Here is a 22322-nt window from a genome sequence, read left to right as displayed (position 1 = left end):
GGTCCTGGACCATATTATCGGCCAAAAAAAGCTTGCCGTAATATCAAATAAGCTTATCTGGATACGGTTGTTACTGTTGAATATGTTTTATTAAATCATCCAGTTTATTCACATTAATCACACCTAGAAAGGCAATTAATGATCGTCGTCGTCGTGGTCCTATGGGTCATGACTGACCCTTTGTGACCCTGTTGATGATGGTATTCCAGCAGCTTCTGTCTTGAGCCAGACAGTGGGCTGCGACAAGAGAAAGGCCTGTTAATTGTTTAATTCCATCAGTCCATCTAAGCTTCTGTCTACCTCTTCTACGACTGCCTTCTATGTGACCTTGCATAATTATCTTCTCAATGCTGTCACCATCTCTTCTAGAAATGTGGCCAAAATACGCCAGTTTAAAACGATCTATTTTTTTGGACACGGAAGCATGGTCTCCAATTTGGTTTCTTACAAATTCGTTGGTCTTATGTTCTTTCCACGATGATACATGTATAAAATAGTGATAAATGATACATGTATAAATTAAGTAGCAACAATACATATAAAGCAAAACAAACTGGCAGTATTAAAATATAGGACACGAAAAATGATTTGAAAACAAACAGTAAAGACATTATAATTTAAACAGAGGTGGATCAATCCAGATATATAACTATTTTTCTTACAAAATCTTTATCTCTGACTAAAAGAGTTTAATTTGCGTAGAGAATAATCATAAAAATACAAATCATTTATGTACCGGTGATTGCAACTTGTACTATGATACGCAGCAAAAAGGTCTTTAAACAGTGTTAAAAAGGTCTTTAAACCGTGTTAAACATGAAATAAAACTTAAATTTAGGTCTGTATCCCGAGGTCTGTATTTACAAAAATCACAAAAGAACTACTGGCCTGAGAATTTCATATTCATAGTCATACGTCAGGCGATTGTGACACAACGCCAGTGAATAAGACGTCAGTAATTTTTATGTTTGGGTATAATTGTAGTATCCATATCATAATAAATTTCCCTTTAAAAGGGAAAGCCGGGTTCGGTTGAGATCTTTTTATCGCAATAATGATGAATCATCGTAATAATGATGGTTCATCTAAATTCAAGTGTTTGAATTTAAAGAGTGCAATGGTTTGTTTTAAAGCCATGATGTACGATTTTATAATATGAAATTGGTAATTTTTGTAACCTGATTTTTGGCATTTTTTATTGTAATGTTTACATATGTCCCAACTTGCACCAAAATGGAATCAGTCAAATTTGATGTGGTCAACAGAGCAATTTTGACATAAAGTCATACTTTCGATTTTAAATCCGCCATAGAATCAATGTAGTAATATGAAGGAACACACTGTCGATTTTTGGTCAAATTGTGCGTCTCTAAATACATGAATATACAGCAGTTCTCGAATTTTAAGCATACATTTATGTGGCACGTTTACACAGTACCGTGCCCCGAAAACAGTTTTGAATATATCGCCCTGCACTACAAGCAGGTTGCACTCTTTTCAAAGAAACTAATCGTACAGGTGCGAGTGATCAGCAGGATATGAATATTCTATAGAATTACGATCCAGGTCTTTATCCCTGTTCTTTGACATCTATGGTTCAGTGCATAGGTACCGCGTAAACGTCTTATGCTTATTCTTTCTAATGATGCTATAATGATCTCGGAAGGTCCTGCTTTAGAACTTACACAGCTCATTATGGGCAAATGGATTAAATGTGATATTTAAATATGATATGGGCCTACTGAAAAGTACATGTAGTGATCAAATGAAAATAATTAAACATTGAAAAAGGTGAAGTGCCGAAGCCTTGTAACAAGGCTAAATACTGTTTAAAACATCCATTTCTACATTAAAATATTTATTGTCAGTTGTATCAAGAAAATAGGAATAGGACTATTATCATCATGCACATTTTACCCTCTACCGCCACCTGTCTCATTTAGTCGTGTTGTACAGAATTAATGAACTTGAACACTTGCATAAATGAAAAGTTATTGAGTTGTTCATGCTTCAGGAGCGTGTTAACATAGTTAAAAGTTGGGAATCTCGCTAATTTTCCCACAAGTTATCACTTGAGAGAACGCGAGACGCACGCAAGCAAAATGGGTAAATCTAATGGCTCAAGTAACGTAGTACCAATTATTCTGAGCGTCTTGGCGCTATTGCTTGCGATAGTTGCCGTTATTATTGGTGTTGTAAGCTTGCTACAGAAAGGGACCAGCAACCCAGTTAATGGTGACACAAGTGAACAATACCGTCGTGGTGGTAAGTAAACCTATTTTGGTATACATTTATAGGTCGGTTTCAGGCTAATGATTATGTTAACTTTTTTATAGATCTTACATTTCACCTCGAGTCTTGTGCATATTTCCCTGGTATCAGTATTGAAACGCTCGTGACCAAATCCAGGCTGAGCGTAGGCTAGATTGTCTGAGAAATGCGTACAAGGGCGGTTTGTTGGGACACCTGTGGCGCAACCGCGCTAAGGCACCAGGAAGGACGCCAATATTTTACACGGATGGGAAGGGGTATAAGGCGAAATTAGTGGAAAATTAGACACAAATTGTCAAAAATGGGTCAAAATGCATGGGCAATAGCAAATGTTAAAAATGCAAGAGATTAACATGCTCTTTAAAGTCCTCTTACACTTTGGATACCTTTGCACATCTTCATCAAAGTTTTATTTCATGTCATGTTTTTTGTTCAATAAATAGTTGACTATGTACATATTCTATGATGTTTTTCATAGGTTTTTTATGTTGTTATGTACTTATTACTTAATTCGTTTCCATCTTTTTGGGCGGACAAATTGTAGAACGAGTTACCACGTTTTTTGCCAACAAATATTTTCATGGCATCTATGATCACATAAACACGGTACCTTTGTCTTTCAAACAGCACATGTAACCAATGATATCACACACTTGATTACGTAACAGCATAAGCATAAAATCATCGGGATATTAGTAGAACACAAACCTCAAGCTCATACCAAACCCCCTTTGTTGGGCTGGAAAGGTTTTAGTTTATTTATAATGTGTGGTCAAATATGTATTACTTTTGACAAAAAAAGGCTTTTCTTTCTATAAACATTTTGATATGCCAACAATAGCACACGTGGAAATTTAATTTTTTGGCCAAATATGTTCACTTATTGCCAAACATTGAAATGGGAGTCTCCCTAGAAAATATTTGAAACCGTGATTAGAATATAACTATTATTCCACTATTGTTACATTTATACAAGCGAAAGGTTTTGGTACAGAGTGAGAGATACTATACTGAGAGCAGGTCTCTTATTTTATCCCTTGAGAAAGAAAAGTCTTGTCTTTTCGAAACGTCGGGTTTTTAACTTTGTTTATACGTCTTATGTTACTCCCCCATTTGATGTTGTGTCATATTTTCCCTTTTTTTTAATTCTACAATATTCTAGCATAATGTTATTTAAGTGTTAACAAAACATTTGGCAAAACATATTTGCAAACATATTTTACAATAAGATTTTGAAAACATTTTAAAACTATTGTTGCAGTGTGTTTTCATACAAAACGTTTTAAAACGTTTCCATGACCGTTATATAACCCGACATTTAATGTTATTAAAACGTTTTTATCTAAACTAAAACCCAAAATGTAACATGTTTAAAAACGTTTGAAAAACATTTTTTGTGTTTGCTGGGAAATTACGTTTAATGATGCAGATCCCAATAATTTTACTTTAAAGGTTGTTGTCCTTTTTGTCCCTTCAACAATTGTAGTTCATGCACAGAATTTTCATATTAAATCATTCCTTTTTTGGATGACCGGATTTTAAACAGCAACAACAATAACAACAACAGCAGCAGCAACAAAAACAACAACAACAACAAAAACAACAACAACAACAATGACAACAACAACAACAAAAGTTGCAACAACAACAACAGCAGCAACAACAAAACCACGACAGCAAACAATATTCTGCAGAATTTTGTATCAAATTTCCTCTGTAGCACAAACATTGCTGCCAAAGCAGTCAACCTTTGAATAAAAGGGCAGATCTCATTATATTACTTTAACAAAGGTTATTTTACCTTTTTGCCATTTACCAGTTTACCAAAATGCCTCGTCACTCGAAATCACTCATGCATAGAATGTCAAGTTGTATTGATATGTACAAGTTCGGTAGCTACATCTTTTTTCAGTGCACAAATTAGTGGCAGCAAACAATATTGTTGATCAAACGAATGGGGTTCTAAATATTTTGCCCAACTTTAACCTTACTTTTTAATAATTATTTTCAGATTAAAATGGTGTGAGCAAGTCGACTAATGCGATATCTTGGAAGGAAAAATTAAGATTTACATAATGTTTTAACACCATTATGGAATCTGAGCGCGCTTGTTGAAATAATTGCAACCATCATAACATACCACATTAGTGTGGTTATGGTGGCTACTGGTAGGAAAAATGTTTGTCAATAAGAGCCTTCTATTTGTGTGTGTATCCAGGTGCAGCTCTCTATCCGAGAGTCTCTGCAAAAGTATATCAAATGTTGTTCTGCTTTTGGCAATAAGAACTCCAAGGGCTCGCCTGGTAGCCTGCATACATATCTGGGAACAATTGACCTACATTACACTTGTATATATCACACTGACAAAGACAGAGCTTTGTCAGAAGAGTCAACATTAGCCATGGTACTTTTGACACGATCATACCGATTGGGTTGTAGTCAACATAACTTTTCAATTCTTTACTGTTGTCGTGATCATTTTATTCAACCCTATGCTGTAACTCTAACTGCGATAAGATTTTCACCAACTTACTTGTTTAATTAGTAAATATCTGAAATGAATAAGAGGTACACAGCCTCTTTACTTGTGCCACGTTTGCATGTTCACTCCTGGTTTACTTTGTCATGCGCCAATGGGTCTTATGGCAACATTTCATTAATACAGTAGCACGGCGATGACACGTGTACTTAAAGTCTGGACAAAAAGTAACGTAGCTACCTATAGCTTTAGAACTAATATTTTTTTCACAATATGTGACCGTCCACGGCAAATGAGCCGTAAATTCCTCCGCCGGTCAATTTTGTTTTAATAAAAAAAAAAAAAATAAACATCATAAACTTAAAAATGGTATATCATTTGACTTCAAACGATATCCAGAAGCGGGGTTATGGTTTGTTAAACTTTGCTCCGTCAACAAAATTGTAGCTTTTTACGTTTTTACATGTGTCTCTTTTTCCACATTGCTGGCAATAAATATCAAACAGTCATAATTGGCGGTCATTTCAAATCATCCCCAAGTCAACGAGGTTTAAGAAAGTTCTCTCATTGTTAATTGTTGGTTATGAATACCTGTACAAAATACAATGCCTGGTAACCCACCACTTGAACAGGATTTAGCAAAAGCAAACAAAGACCAGAGCTATTAAAAGTTCTATAGCCATCTAAGGTAGAAGCTTATTATCCACTTCAACAATAGGATTATTGATTAGTTTTTACTATCAAAATGAGACGGATGTCGGGCCAGCTTAAGTTACCGATGAATACGACCTTCGTACACATTTTACATCGCAACTCAGAATACAATTTAGGGAATTTACGGCTCATTTGTGCTGCCGGGTCACATATTTCAACATAGAAAGAAGAGTGATTTATTTACGCGCATTTTGATAGCATACCCCATTTGTCAAACGTCATTCAATATTAAAATCAAAAATACCCGAATTTAAAAGTTGCAGTTTATAGCGATCAATGGTTATTACGCAAGCATTGTGGCACGTAAAACCTCCATTTATCTTCGCGCTGACTTCAAATCAATACAAATAACTGCAGCTTTTAGAGTCGGGTATCTTTTTTTAAAAACACTGCTGTGATTTAAGGGGGTACTACACCCCTGTGGTATATTGTGACTGTTTTTGCATTTTTCTCAATCAAATAATAACACACTGGTAATAATAGTTATGTATATTATTGGGGCAAGTAATCCAATTACTACACTTAAATGTCTGTGACTCAAGACAAGAGGTTCATTATATACGATAGGAAACGAGGTACATCCTAGCGGTACCTTATTTCTTATCATAAATAACAAACCGCTTGTCTTGGGTCACTGAAATTCCAGTGTAGTAATTGGATTCTTTGCCCCAATGATATACATAACTTTTGTTACCACTGTGTTATTAGAAAAATGCAAAAATAGACACGAATTTATCGAAGGGTGTAGTACCCCCTTAATGTTGAACGAAATTGAACAAATGATGTATCAACATGCGCGTAAATAAATCGCCCTCCTTTCTTTTTTTGCAATATTGTGAAAACAATAGGCGTATTTATAACAGCTGCGTTACTTTTTGTGCAGTCTTTATATTAAAGCAATCATGATCATTGGTGATATTATTTCATTTCCGTCAATGACAACATGACATGCGACGTTCTGATTAAGCGATTATTTATTGCCTAAATATAACTCTTAATATGGTAAGTAAATGCTTATTTTTCTTACACCTCAACAACTGCGAAAGATTCGAGCCAGGTATACTAACTTGTTATGGGGAACAAGACAAAGACAAGATTATCGTCCGTTGGAGGCAACATAACCTACTGGTTTTTTTTACCTCAACAACTCCTAGCTAATGTTGTTGTACTACACCTGGAACTGGCCAACTCTCCATATATTTGTCGTCATCCATAGCCTCTTTAATTGGCCTTTGCGGTAATTCCCGAAGTCTTGAAACGAGACAACGAGATTATCGACACGCACATCATCACTGCGCACTCAGTCAAACCTGCGCAGTGTTGATATGCGCATTGATGTAACGTATTCCTGGTTTCAATCGCAAAGGCTTTCGGTATATACAATAAAGAGGAATTCAATGCTTCCTCGATGACTCTCTATCGATATATTTTGTTCCAGATTCGTGTAACAGATACCCATGTGAAGTGTCATGTGACCTGAAAAAACCACCATGTAATGGCCTCATATTCGAAGACAACTTTGATACCTTAAACTTGGATACATGGCAACATGAGATTACAGCTGGTGGTGGAGGGGTAAGTACACATAATGTAACGGCGTTACTGTCTGGTCTGGCGATGAAGTCATATCGGAAAGGCATAATAATAACAACAACAAATTAAAATGGTGGATGAGACATAACTATATTGTTCTACCCCTTTATGACTGACCGTAAACTCATTTTTGTTTTAAGGACATTTTAATCACTTCTACTGGTAATCAACAAAATGTAACTTATATTAATACCAAAAACGATTACTCATACATTCAGAAATATTGGCACCCAATATAATAATTTGTGACTCTATCTTAACCAATCAGAGCAAAGGTGACAATTTTAAAATTGAAATACAGGCAAACAACAATGAAATACATAGGGACAAGTAATCATGAATGGATCCACCTTATCTTATCTTAAATAGAATCAAGCAGAATACGCAGAAATGTTTTATCGGCAAGTAAAATCTATATCCTTGTTTTGCTTTCTTTAACAGAATTGGGAGTTCCAATACTATATCAATAACCGAAGTAACAGCTACGTGCGTGATGGTAGCCTATATATCAAGCCTGTAAGTATATGCAACATTATAGTATGAACCGTCTCAAGTTGAGAGTAAGGATGGATGGATTTCGTGGTGACTGACAGTTTCGAATCACATTAACCTAATTCCGTTGGGCGTAAAAATACGCGTAGAAGGGCGATCTGTCCGTTAGGTTGTTTGTATACGGTTCTTTCGTTTGGAGACATATTTCATATGTGGTTCATTTGACTACCATATTAAGTTTGGACCCCAACCAGTATCTAATAAACTACTATTCAAATTTTACCATAGTATCTTATTAAGTATACCGATGTAGTTGGGTATGGAGGACCATCATCTGTGACGTTGTTCATTTGGTTACAATATGTCTTTAGAATAATCATAACTTGAATTATTGTGACGTTTATGTCATTTAGTTGTTTTCGTGGTAACAGAATTCGTAAATATATTACGACGAATTAGTATTTTGTTTGTAAACCAAAAGGTGAAAAACATGCCAACTCCACAAAAATAAATAAATAAACAAGCTATTATTTTGTACTCTTCTATGTTCTTTTTGATCCATTTTATAAGACTCTGACAGAAGACCTCTTCGGACCAGGATTTCTTAATACTGGAACTCTCAGTCTCTGGGGTAAGATTTGCTACGTTTAATAAATGTATAACCATGCGTACGTAGTCAATTAGACTTTATAGCAAGGGGGTGACACTAAATTCACGGTTGTTCTATTAGCAACGCAAAATCTATGAAAAATTCAGCTGGTTTACTAGCTAGAAAGTGAGGCCAGTTATCGATCCGTTATAGCTCGTTATGAATAATTCATGTTCGACCCCTTGGATCATGTTAATTGAGTTTGGCAAATAACAACGTTGTTAGTTTTGCAAACTTTGCCTGTTCAATGAGAGTATAGCGCGCCCCCAATACATTTGGGCACAAACCAGGCGAAAACGATCCAGTTTAATGAAATGGCGGACGGGTATTCCCATCAGGCACCAGTGATATGTTTTTCAAAGAAAGTCTACTAATTTGACATGGAATGACATTTTGCAATAGCAAAGTCAAAATTAGGACTGGCTGTCAATAATATGAAGGAAATATGTGACAGAGGCAAGGTGGGAAATACAAGTAGTGTTTAAGTTATAATAACCTTTGATACCCGACCTGACCTTCCATCATGGCGCCATGAATCGTCTTATGTATTTCTATCATGCTCTCAATAAAATAAAATACCAATCTGCACTGAGCAGACAATGTTACTTGGCTCCCAGCATGAATTATTGATTTTATACGGAGGTAAAGAAATGCACAGTGTATGTGCATGATGTGCAAGCATACGCCAAATATTTACGGTAAATCTGAATAGTGGTCACATGTTGACATATCATGTGTTCGGGAAATCACGTGGCAACATTTTAAGATTTCAGGCTTGTTTACTAGTTAATTGCCATTTGTACTCTTTATTATTTATCTTTGTTAATTAACATATATTTTAAATGCTGATAAATCGTGGTTGGCTGTCCATGATATCTGTTAAATTCAATGTTTTATGAATATAATTCTACCACGCAGAGGGGGTCACGCAGCAGAATTTCACATCACCTGACTTAGCTAGATTTCGAAGCTCTGCTCTTCAAATTCATGTAACTTTCAAAGTTTATACATTTAATATATTTAATATGATACTAATTTTTTGTTATAACCAACTGGTACACGAAATATACTAGCTTATTACCTATACAGAAAGGTGATTATCAGCCTTCACTCAGCAAATTGACATGCCCGGCATATGCAGCCATTCTCCGTCTGGATTACATGACTGTCGCCCTCAATACGTCTGGGCACAAATTTAAATAACAATACGCTACTATTTACATATCAATGCGGCCTCTAGCTAATTAAAGCTGCCCCATCCAGGAGTTCATCTATGCTTTATAGTAAACTAAGACACAGTCCCTCTAGACTCATTGCACAATCAAGCGTGTTGTATTGTCACGGAGGTATACGTTAGTGTTATAGACATGACGGGGAAGTCCTTGGAGTATACGCTAGCGCGCTCGTCTTTTAATCCCGAGATCGTGGGTTCGAGTCCCTACAGGATCGGAAGTGGCTCGAGAAGGCGCAGGATACTTCCGTGAGTGGTTTGTGTGGTCCCTGGTGTTTCTTAACACCAGGCAGATCCATCCATTGGAAAGGGTTAGGCATTCATAAAATGCTCGGCTGAGTATTCCTTGTAGCAAGGACGATCAGGCTGGCCGAGTATTCCTTGTGGCGACCAGTTAGAGGAAGTAAGGCGCGAGGACATGCCTTACGAAGAGGGGGAGCATTGACACGGGGACCAGAAGTGGCTCGAGCGCAGGATACTTACTTGAGTGATTTGTGACAGTAAGAGATTGATGTTACTTTGTCAAGTCAAATTCTGTGCCTGGAAATATGACGAACATTGGTACTTTATGTTTCATATTGTGAAGTATCAAATAGCTGAGGTTTTAATTTGAATCCATGGCGATAATGGCTAAATAAGCTATATGTTATTTTGGCCGTATAAGGGTTAGTACCATTTCTTATCCACCATTGTTATAACTTTGACATATTTAGAGTCTAAATTTAAGATGAGTAATGGGCAAATTGAGAATTCCCTTTTAATGGCAATTAAGATGACAAAAACAATATATCTGAATCAACACGGGTATTTACACACCCTGATACCATTTGTAAAGCATATAACAATCTGAATTTTGATTAAATTCATGGTGTTAGTGCAACTCAGTGATATTACCCGTAAATCGCACAGAATGTACTTCAAGAGTCTGGATATTTTGATATGCCTTTCCTATGAATAAAAAAGCGCAGTGTTTTATTGTGCGCTACGCACAGGCACAGCGCCTAGACGTTGATCCACAAGCCTCATCACACTTTACAGGTTGTCGCTGACCACTATGGTCTCACATCATTCCATAAACCATTTAACAACAAATCATGGACTTTTCTGCTACAAGAGCGCACACCCTAGACATTCCACAAATAACCTTCGCAACCAGGATCAGCTCTCCGAGTTTCGTACGGGTTACAACGAGTAAATTAGCAGTAAGTTCCTTGTCCAAGGAAATTTCAAGCTTACTAAATTTTTCCACGAGAGCGTACTAGGCACCGCCAGGGTTCGAACCCGCAATCTCTCGCATCAAAGTTGAACGCCTTATCGATTGAGCTAACTTGACTGCTATGAATACACCAATTCATAGTGTTTATAGACTTCGGAGGGTTTAATTTTAGTGGTCGAGACCATTGTGTGGACAATAAACCTGGAATACACAACTTGGGAGTGCATGCAGTGCAATGTGTTTACCTTTTAACCCTGATTTCTTAACATGTTCGTGCCCGTCTGAACACCACGCCCGGGACTCAATAATATGCCTAACGTGACATGGCAATTAACAGTTCATTCTTTGACTGCACGTATTCATTAAAAAGTGTTCCATTCAAAAGAAGATTATGACATATAAATGTCACGAAATGTGAGGGAAAGGTGAATTTTAAAACAAGTGAAACATAATAAATAAATGTGCCTATGACTCGTAATATGCCTGTGATTTTATTGGGCGAAAGTGGTGTAATGTGAAAAACTTACAGGTGTACCAGGGTCCGGTAGTCGAGTTTAATATTTGAACTCTCGCATTAAATGTAAACATATTATCAGTTGTTTGTCAATATCTGTGCGCTATTTCACCCTCCGTTGATATTAATCCCTGGTGCGACAATGTCAATGTGAAGAGCTCACCTCAGATCAAATATTTGGCGTTTTTCATTAATGAATTAAGGATTTCTGATACTTCTGCATAAACTTGGACAAAAGTTCTTCAGACAAAGGTATGACGCATGAGCAGTGCAGCCAAACGGACACAATCAAGATTTTATGATCGGCTGATACTTTATGCCGTTTGCCGCAGCAGCAAGCGGCATGCAAGTATGACAGGGGCATAAGAGTGTTACGAATTCATGTGTGCCTATTAAAAACTATAAACTATACCATAACTAGAATGTCAAACTTTAACATCAATAGGCGCTGTCACTGAAATCGCGCCATTTAGGAATTTATAATCACAAACTTATACAGGCCCGTACTTTATGCAGGAGGGGTGTGTGGTCAATAGTTGGGAGACAAGTGGACAAACGTCCGATTAAAATAAAAAAAACCAACAATATGCGCAAGCGCACTTTTCATTCCACGTTTTGAAAATCCCCCCCCCCCCCTTACATACTGCGTACGGGCCTGCACTTAAACCAATATTACGTCTTTTTGTATTTCTGGCAAGAGAAAAAATTGTTTAATGTACATTTTTTTAATTGATTGTTTTTATTAGGTTCATCTCCCGCTAACCTATGCACTGGCAACGCCTGGTATGGTTGCCAAAGACAGGGTAATGACGTCAACTATATCAACCCGGTTCAATCAGCTCGCATACGAACTGTCCACTCATTTGCCTTCAAGTACGGCAAAGTCGAAGTCAGGGCCAGGATGCCTGTAGGTGATTGGTTGTGGCCAGGTAAGCTGAGATTGTAACCACATTAATGTAACAAAAATCAAAACTTTTTCAAAACATTTTAGGGAGACTTCAACAATTGTGGGTGCAGTGGGGCTAAATTCGTCGACTGTATTCCATAGTGGCGTATAGTGGGGCACCGCGAATAAACAACCTTTCGAGAAAATCGGTTTTGAAGAAATGCCAATTTAAAACCGAGACATTCATCATATTCATCATATTATGTAAATGATGTGAAATTTCTGTAGTAAACTAAATAGATTTAACTTTTATATATCAAAAGAAATACATACATAATATTGCTGGCAAACTGAAAACAATTATAGTACAAAGCTATACGTCACTATGGAAATACGCAAAACGCAATACCCTAACCTAATGTTAACCTTACGCCACCTAGATCCCAGTGTAATCCCTATGGCGTTACTTTTCGTCGGCTTCATTCCATAATGGCGTATAGGTCCATTACGTCACTATGACATGTAGCGAGGTGTACGCCACTATGACATGCAATGTTCATTTTTGCCGATATTTCTTAATTATAAAATAAAAAGTGGCGTATGGTCAATACGCCACTATAGAAAACTCAAAATTTCACTTTGTTACTATTATACGCCACATTTAATTACTTAATTGCCAATTGATTAGCTAATTTTCACTAATAAAAGAGAACAGTATATAAATTCGTCATGCCTGGAACCTGTGTGCGCATGCTAATTGAATTCAGTATTTTTGGAGGTAGCGGCTAAACATTGCAGTTTTATTTTGTAGTTTTATTGCTGATCAACAGAGAAATCACCGATCTTTTTACAAGGCTAAGTGGCAATGATTAAGTGACGTTCCTCGTGAAATAATCTTGTGAATTACACGATCTTTAGCTTCTTTTCGTTGTTGAAAGGGATTCAATCATGTTTCACCGTTGTTCATCACCATTTAAAAACTCGCGTCCGACGCGTCTGCGTGATTTGCTTCGTTCTGGAAGCTGCTCTCGCGAAGTAAATCACGCAGACGACGCGGACGCGAGTTGGGTGCGGAATTGGTTCGAGGTCCACCTCTGCCCTCATTTCATTTTAGGGAAATGAGGCATCCGATCATGGGAATGGGCATTTAGGAAAAAATATCGACAACAAAATTCGTATTACCCCCTCGCGTTCACTCACAATTTTCGCGTCCCCCCTTATTTTCTCCATTTAAAATTTAACAATCCCCCTACTGGTTCAACTAAAAATTACAGGTTCCCCCTCAAGCCCCCTATAATATCGTGTTCCCCCTAAATTTTCCCATTCCCCCTGCCATAAATAACGATCGCTCCCTTATGTATGGAGTACAGGGCCGGATTTACCATAGGGCCAGATGGACCCGGGCTCAGGGCCCTCACAATTGCCCTGTGAATTGTGCATCTTCCATTTTAGCAGAAAAACACCATGTTTGGGGCCAAAATAAGGTGCAAAGATTACAAAATTTTGCGCGCTTCGCACGCACTGGCCTGTTATCAGCTTCAATTGATTTTTTCGCGCGCTTCACGCACAAATGTCCTAATAAAATCTAAAACCTTGACCACTTGAGTAAACATGCCTTCCTCACGGTGCGTTGGAGGCCTCCAAATTTTGGCCTGGCCCAGGGCCCCCCAAAGGTAAATCCGGCCCTGATGGCGTAGGGTGGTGTGCCTCCGATGTGTATTGCCTAACAAAGTAGATGACAAGCTGTGTCTTTTGTTATGCAATAGGCATATTACCTCGGCAAACTGACTTACAGTAGAGAAACTTAGGATCCATGTATTGAGTGCGTATTTTCCCTTTCGTTTTTAAATTTTGGACTAGAACTATTTGACGGGTAAATAATAAAGGCCTCATTTCAATGTTTCTGTCTTCCATTGCAGCTATTTGGCTATTACCTCGTCGTAACAGTTACGGAGAATGGCCCGCATCAGGTGAAATCGATATCGTTGAATCTCGTGGTAAGTGAGACACAGTATTCACAATAATTAACCTGTAACCCTCGTCCAACCGTCATAATACTGTTATATTTGGTACCAAATATCTTATATTGATTGATATTAAAGTAAGTACAAATATTGTCCACGTAAAGTCGCTATGACGTTATAATGGGAGCGCGCCTTCTCAGAATTGGGCAATTCTGGCTCTGTTCAAAAATTTATTTTCGGCTAAAAATTATATGAACATACGATTTTCACCGTATTGTCTCCTAAATAATGATCGTCGTCGTCGTCGTGATCCTATTTCCTGACCATTTATAACCCTGTTGTATTACAACAACTACTGTCTTCAGCAAGACAGTGAGCTGTAACGAGAGAGAAATGCCTATTGATTGTTTAATTCCATCAATTCATCTATGCCTAAGTCTACCTCTTCTATGACTGCATTCTATGTGACCTTGCATAATTATCTTCTCAGTGTTGTCACCATCTCTTCTAGGATTGTCACCAAAATACTGCAATTTGAAGCGCTCATGGAGACGTGGCTTCACCTCCCGCTGTGGTTAGGGATGGGCACTCATAAGACTAGGTGATATGTCTATGGGTGGTACGGTGACAAATCTCTAGTCCGAAGGTTCCCTTATCCGAAGGCTCCTTAGTCCGAGGTTTCGCAAGTCCGAACACGTAGTTTACCATTCGCTAGTCCGAATTCCGAAAAAGGTTCGCTAGTCCGAATATCGGGTTCTCTAGTCCGAATATAGAATAAGGCTCGCTAACCCTAACTCTAAAGCCTAAGCCATAACCCTATCCCTAAACCCTAACCCTAACCCCAACCCTTATTCTATATTCGGACTAGAGAACCTTCGGACTAGAGAACCTTCGGACTAGCGACCCTTCGGACTAAAGAGAAGTCACGGGGAGGGGTGATACAACCCCCCCCTTCGTAGAATGATGACGAGTGTTAATCCATTATTTTGGGCTATTTTTTCTTCAGGTAATCTGTTTTACACTGACCCTAGCGGTACCTCAGTAGGAGTTGATCAAATGGGTTCTGCAATGCATTGGGGGCCATTTTATCCTAACAACAAATATCCATTGACGCATGCTAGCAAGTAAGTTAGATATTCTTTATTTGTAATGGTATACCTCAAAGAACTAACCTACTTTCTATTCCAGAAAAATATAGCACTTAGTTTTATTTTTAATTATAAATAATAACTATTATCTTTTTTGTCAAATACTAAATACTAATCCTTTAATTAAAAAGTGACATTATATTATTTTTGTTAACTTTCCGAAACAGGGTTCAATTAACACGTGTTTTTAGGGCTTTTTTGTATAGTGTGACATGTATAAAGACTAATTTCAAGTTATGCATTATATATTTTGAAAGATAGGTTTTGAGCTAACTCATAGCTAATACTCAAGATTTTGAATGCTTAGACTTATGCAAAATGTTCGAATTTTGTGACTACAATTGTATAAAAACGTGAAAAATTGTATGTTTTTGGCCCATTTTCCCTGCAATTGACCAAATTTTTTTTTTAAATATATAAAAATTATAAAAAGGGTGACTTTTACTGTCAGTTATAACTAAGGATTAGGGTTTTGCTATGTTTCTTTTGGCAAAACAAGAACAAAAATTAGTTCGGTATTTTTTCTGGCAAATGTTGTTCCTTGGGTCACATAACTAAAAAAATGATTATACTGAGTTTACATTTATTAACTAAAATGAATGAAGATGAGAGCCTCAAGCAATAGTATTCGTCTTCACCCTGCATAAATGACTTTACGACTGAAATTAATGATTTTGTTTTCTTTTATAGAAATTTAGAAAACGGAGATCACTTCGGAAAAGGCTTCCACAAATACGGCTTGGAGTGGACTCCTTTCAATATTAAGTAAGATCTAGTTCTAGACTTTGAATAACCAAATTTTAATATAATGATTTACAACTTCCGAATAAATTGTTAAGTATCACGAGGGTGTGCAGGAGTTGGAGCCTGGAAATTAAGACAACCCACAAAATCTATCTATATCCACTATGATATCACGCTGGTGGTGCTTATTCACAATGGGTGTGCATTAAAGTTCATTTGCATTTGCTGTTTTTGTATTTGCATGTTGTATAATAATAGTAGAGAAACAGTGGTAATGTTCTGTGACTATATCATTAAGGTTCGGAAGTGTTTTTGACTTGCCTGAAGAATGTTGAACAATTTGGCTTGGTCTGCCCTCTCAATTTGTTCAAAGTTCTGTCTAATTTGGTAGGGGTCAATTAAAGTTTAACAGGGGTCCAAATAAAAAAAAACCCTAATCCTTTTGAAAAGTATGTTTAATTATTCGTCTAGCCATAAATGAATCCAAAAATGTATACATTGGTTGGTAGTGACGTAGATGTGTATCTCGAGCACATAACGTTGATCGCGTAGAGCGTACATGCATGTGAACCCATACACATTCTTTTCTTTTTAATATGGACATCGGTCGGAGAATTTATCGACTGAAGAACCTTTCTGGGCTCTCATACTAATAACGCACACATACAATGGCGGTTTATCTACACTACAAAACTTGTACAAAAAATGTCAACGCACTTTTGGCTGGGCAAATCTACTAATACGGTTAAGAGTGTCCAATTTCAATTGGATAATCTTAACCGTATTAGTAAGTTGGAATAGCCTAAAGTGCGTTGACCTTTGACACGTTCCTGCCCATAGCGTCGTAACTAAACTTCGCAGATACAGCAAACTTTACTTTTTGGAATCCGTAAGCGTAAGCGTTAGACATTGCGATCTCTTATTGTCTCAGTATACCATAAGAAATTTTAGGAGCTGTACCGGTTTCAGTCTTTACCTCTAGATATATGCTCATTAGGGGTCTGTTTCTGTACAGAGACCTAAGTGACGCGTAATGGTTTAAATACAGTGTACATAGAGAATTTCTGTAAATTGTACCCATTGGGCCAATATCTGAAGTTATGTCGTAGTGAACTATTAGTCACCTTTCACAGCTGTTCCTTCCTTAGATTCTTCGTTGATGATGAAGAGATTCTGAAAGCCGATCCTGGTCCATATGGTTTCTATGACTTCGGGAAATTCGGAGAGGAACTCCCTAACACACACAATCCATGGGCAAACTCACCCAACAAGATGGCGCCCTTCGATCAGGATGTAAGGATCAAAATTATATATACCTTTCCATTAACCAAGTGTTCATTTTCACTTCACAATTTGAGTGATATGTCACAACATGTGACCCAGTGGGTCCATAAGGGACCGTTCACAAACGCTTGTTAGGGGGCCTGATGCAAAAGGGGGCCCTTAAAAGTTTTGACCCTCCTATGGGGAGGTGCTGAAAAAAATGACCTGGGAAAATTGAGTTTATATGTTTTCTATGGGGTGAACCCATAATTTAAAAAAAGGGGAGGCAGACATTTTTGGATCTGAAAGGGGGGGGGGCAAACATGTTCGCGATGAAATTTTTTTGCATCAAGCCCCCCTATCAAGTGTTTGTGAACGGTCCATAATATACGTACAACCATTTGTACAACCAAGTAATTTTTCTGGATTAAAATAATATTATCCTGCTTTGCCAAATAAAAACAACTAAATACACTCATAGAAATTGTTCGTTGGCATTACTCAGAAAGTTGATGTAAGTCGTTGCGTCAACTTTCCGAGTAATGCCAACGCGTACAATTTTAAGTAACGCTGACTCGATATCATTATGTTGGTCGCCCTAATTTGCACTTACTTTATTGAGTTGTTACAACTCAGAAAATGAAACTAGCCTAGATTAGCATAATTTTCTAGAGGTGTGCTATAGTATACAAAATTTGCACTGATTACAAAAATAAATATTTGAATACTACTAATTGTGCAGAAAATGATCCAATTACGTGAATTAAGTAACAAAGTACCAAATTGGAATAACTCAAAACAATAAGTTCCAGTCACTTAATATGAACGAGTTACATCAACTTACATGTTGAGTTACAAAACTCAACTAATTGGTTCTTTGAACCTTGTTTATTTTCTAAGTTCCCTGAACTTGAATTCAGAAGTTGGCATTACTTAAAAAGTTGACGCAACGACTTACATCAACTTTTTAAATAATGCCAACAAAGTTGATTAGTTGACGGAACTTTTTGAGCTTTTTCAGCATTTTTTAAGTTCGGATAACTAAAATGAATTTTGTTTTGGCAACTTTTACACTATTTTTGAGTTGTCCAAACTTGCTCCTTTTGAATTGCGCCAACAAGGCGAACAAGTCATTTCTATGAGTGTACTTATCCTTCCATTAGTTCAGACAAATAAGAATGCATAACCTGAAATTAGTCTTAGTACAAGTCTGTGGGCTTGATTGTTATGGCATACGACAAACACCCTAAAAACTCATGTTTTTAGTTATTATTTCTCAAAGCTGGCCAAATATTAAAATTTGACTTTCATTTGCCAGTTAGAACCAACCATGCTAGGCCTAAAAAATTAGGAACTACAGTAAAATTCCAATTTAATGAACACAACGCGAAAGCACAACCATGGATACAATATTGAAAATACTAACCAATAATGAGTGAGTTGGCATGGTTGGATTTGACAGTGCACGATCTGAGGTTTCGAACCTAAGCTACGTTTTGTACATTACAATGCGGATACAGCCGATACTATGGCCTTCTATGACAATACGCGCACTGTACGGAATAAAGCGTAGCATCAACACGTCCGTCAATAGCCTCCGATTGAGCATGTTATGGGTTGTATTCATTTCCACGTTTACGCACACGCGTGCGTTCATCACACAGTGTAGGAGGAGAATGGCCAGCTGTTGACGACTGTTTTCTTTAATTGAATTTTTCACTACTAGCCATGTTTCATTTGGCAAAATACAATATTTTAACCCCCCCCCCCGCCTGTCATTTTAATCAGAAATTACGCAAGCGTAAAAGGACCTACAGGTATAAACCTAAACTACTTGTGGCATCGTACACTGTATAATTTATGATTATATAAATTTATTTGACATGTCAGTATAATAATCATTTTGCTTACACTTATTGTTTAACTTCCTTATTCTAGTTCTACATCATAATGAACGTCGCTGTGGGCGGCACAGGTGGTTACTGGGATGACAGTAATACCAATCAACCGTATCCAAAGCCATGGGTTGACTCATCGCCAACAGGACCCAAAGATCTCTGGTTAGCCAAAGACGAATGGTATCCCACGTGGAATCCAGATGTTAACAACGGAGAGGGCGCTGCCATGCAGGTGGATTACATTAGAGTATGGGCGCATGGATCATATTAAAGGCCCTACGTGTCATTTTGTGCATACATGTATAAGTATATTATTGTAAACCTTGACGAGGGCGTACTTTCGAGATATTGAAAAAGCTCAACTAACAACGCGGACGAAGCGTAGTTCAGTGATTCGATATGGCACGCGAGACAAGACAAAAACGGCGAGACTTAAAAATGACGTCCAGTTTAAAAATGACGCCGAGAATAAAAAAATTAACGTCGAGAATAAAAAACAACGTCGAGAATGAAATGATAACGTCGAGAATTAAATAATAACGTCGAGTTTTAAAATACAACGTTGAGTTCAAAACGATGACGTTGAGATTGTAAAACCAACGCCGAGTTTCTAACGGGCCGAGTTTTTTCGCGTCCAGATTTTTTCGCGCCGAGAAGCGCCCTCTATAGTCTTTCTGTATATATTATATCTCAATACTAGTAATTATTATAAACCATGCAATTTATTGATTATTTACTAATATTATTCATATTTGAAAGAAACAACAATGATAAAGATAGCACTTGAGCTGTGATTATTGGCAGTATATTGTTCATGTTTCATTGTAGGTAAGTGCTATGCGTGTTTGTTTAAAGTCCATGATAGTGATAGTGTCTCCTTATCTATGGTTGAATCCAGCATCGTCTTGACTTGGTGGAGGTCAGTGCAGAACTGCCTAGCACATGAAAAAGCACATAGTATGGGGTGGGTTACCATGGTTATCAGGTCAAATTGCAAGGATAGGACAGGAAATGGGCAAGGTCAGTGATTTAATGTTAGGTATGGGTAGCAGGTAGGTTCAAAATGGGTTAGGGACGCACCATTAGATATTATCGGGGGGGCTAGGGAGTTTGGGTCAGGCAGAAATTTTTTTTTTTGGCCGCCGAAGGCGGCGTAATTTTTTTTTTTCGCTGGCTTTGGAGGCAAAATTTTTTTTCGCCGCCTTTGGCGCTTGAAGTTGTATTTTTCAATTTTAATGTATACCTTTATACAGAGCTGGGTAGTAGAAAATTTTTTTTTTTGCTCATCAATGAGGCAAATTTTTTTTTTTTTTACTCATCAGTGAGGCAAAATTTTTTTTTTTTTACTCATCAGTGAGGCAAAACTTTTTTTTTCAAAAAACTCCCTAGCCCCCCCGATAATATCTAATGGTGCGTCCCTTAACAAAGACACATTGGGTATGGAGGCAACATAAGACAAAACATGAAATTTATAGGCCTACCTGTTACAATAATTTGAGTGATAATTCATATGTTTGACCAATTGGCTCTGGGGAGTGTACAGGGTGTCCCAGAAAAATAAAAAACTGGACCTAAGTTGAGAAATAGGCATCAGAATCCAAATATTTAAAAAACAGCGTATAGCCCATTATAATACGATGATTTTACTTGAATCGGTTGAATGATTGCAACGCATGAATCAATCACTTCATTTCAAGTTTGAAAGAAAGTTCATTCAGAATCAGAATCAGCATTTTATAGACAATCACCCAAACAAAGCAGGTATAAGTCAAACTAGGCATTAAATGAAAATACAGGATCGAACATAGAGAATACAACATATTATTATGAACATGAGAAATTAACTATCATTATTTAACATGTTTAAAGAACGTTTTTTTAAGCAGAATGAATGAAATTAGCAAGATCAGTGATGGCATCATTCTCATTATCGCTCATAATGAATATAAACTTATTATTATCATTAAGGTTGCCAATATCAAAAATTCAAACAAAGTACACGCCAATGGGCTTTATATTTTGGTAAAATTCTTTTCGTTCTTTAAATAATCTGTTAATAAGTTTAATCTGTTCAATAAGTTTGTTGCAGAAATCAAAGTTTTCCTGGACAAAATGTTACTTTAAATAATTGTCCTGAATAATGAATGCAAAAGTTTTAAACAAAACATTTCACAGTATCAACAATTACACTGTAAATTGGCTAGAACACATTGAACACGTCCCCTTAAAAATCATAATAGAAGAAACAAAGTAATAATTCCCATGTGCATCTTCCTTTTTAGCACCTTTTTGGGGCCCAAATGGGTAAAATTACACAATTGTACTCGCTTCGTGCGCGATGACCCATCAAATAGCAAAATGCACGTTCATCTAGGGCTAAAATAGTCCAAAATTGAAATATTTTCGTGCGCACAAAAAGTCACATCAGCGAAACCGGAATGCTCGTCCCCTACTAGCGCCCCCCTAGATGTTAATGCTTCCACCGCGACTGCTTAAAGCAGGATTAACATAACACCGTTGGATTATAAGAGGACTAAATTTAATGAGATACACAAAGCGGGGGGCACTTCAATATGAAATGGATATAGGTGTAGGGCTGACACTTTCACAGTAAGGGCATTTGGTGAGAGCAAAATATAAAAAATATGGGGTCATTGGGTGAGCATACATATTGGCGTTTGGATCTAAATTAGTCGGGGCATTGGGTAAGAATGACCTTTTTTAAAATAGGGTCTTCGGACGAGACCCTCGAAAATTGAATTTCTAGTTCTAAATGGCTTCAAATGGCTTTGTTATTTCAAAATAAGTAACAAAATCAGTGATAGATGACTCGTTGCTGTTCAAATGGATATACATGTATAAGGGTCTTTGGGTGACAGATCAAAAGGAAAATATAAGGAGTATTTGGGTGACAGAGCATGTGATAATATAAAAAAATGGGGTCTTTGGGTGACTGCGGTGCTGAAAAGGGAGTCTTAATGGCCCTACATACGCGTCACTTCCCCGCGGAAATTGCATTGATGCGGGCATTATCATGATTATGTAGGCCCTAATCGCTCATTTCTTCACAAACAGTCAACCGAATCAAATATAATTTGCGTACATAATAATATTATAATAATATGATGCACAATACAACGAGCTAAACGCCGCTTTTTACATTTTTTCCGATGCCTATTTCTTGACTTATGTCCAAATTCATTCACCAGTATTTTCTGGTACACCTTGTATATCATGTTATGCTGGTGATTTAAATTTCA

General features: G+C 37.2%; 1 protein-coding gene across 1 annotated transcript; it reads left to right on the top strand.

Moving 5' to 3' along the window:
- Positions 1 to 1991: 1991 nt before the first annotated feature.
- Positions 1992 to 19454, top strand: LOC140145604 (beta-1,3-glucan-binding protein-like). The gene is made up of 10 exons (XM_072167301.1): positions 1992 to 2265; positions 6903 to 7039; positions 7499 to 7573; positions 8120 to 8180; positions 11906 to 12088; positions 13965 to 14042; positions 15016 to 15133; positions 15848 to 15922; positions 17050 to 17194; positions 19103 to 19454. The coding sequence occupies exons 1-10, from the start codon at positions 2103 to 2105 to the stop codon at positions 19331 to 19333; spliced, it is 1266 nt and encodes a 421-aa protein (XP_072023402.1). The 5' UTR covers positions 1992 to 2102; the 3' UTR covers positions 19334 to 19454.
- The last annotated feature ends 2868 nt before the right edge of the window (positions 19455 to 22322 follow it).

Source organism: Amphiura filiformis, chromosome 2 (genome assembly GCF_039555335.1).
Source record: "Amphiura filiformis chromosome 2, Afil_fr2py, whole genome shotgun sequence".
Lineage (NCBI taxonomy): Eukaryota > Metazoa > Echinodermata > Ophiuroidea > Amphilepidida > Amphiuridae > Amphiura > Amphiura filiformis.
Note: the sequence above shows the minus strand (reverse complement) of the source record. Positions and strands in the feature narration are given on the sequence as shown.

Excerpts from the sequence above, each read along its gene's own strand:
- LOC140145604 (XM_072167301.1), top strand. The coding sequence starts at position 2,103 with ATGGGTAAATCTAATGGCTCAAGTAACGTAGTACCAATTATTCTGAGC. Across the intron at positions 2,266-6,902 it reads TGAACAATACCGTCGTGGTG|ATTCGTGTAACAGATACCCA; the intron begins GTAAGTAAACCT and ends ATTTTGTTCCAG. Across the intron at positions 7,040-7,498 it reads TTACAGCTGGTGGTGGAGGG|AATTGGGAGTTCCAATACTA; the intron begins GTAAGTACACAT and ends TTTCTTTAACAG.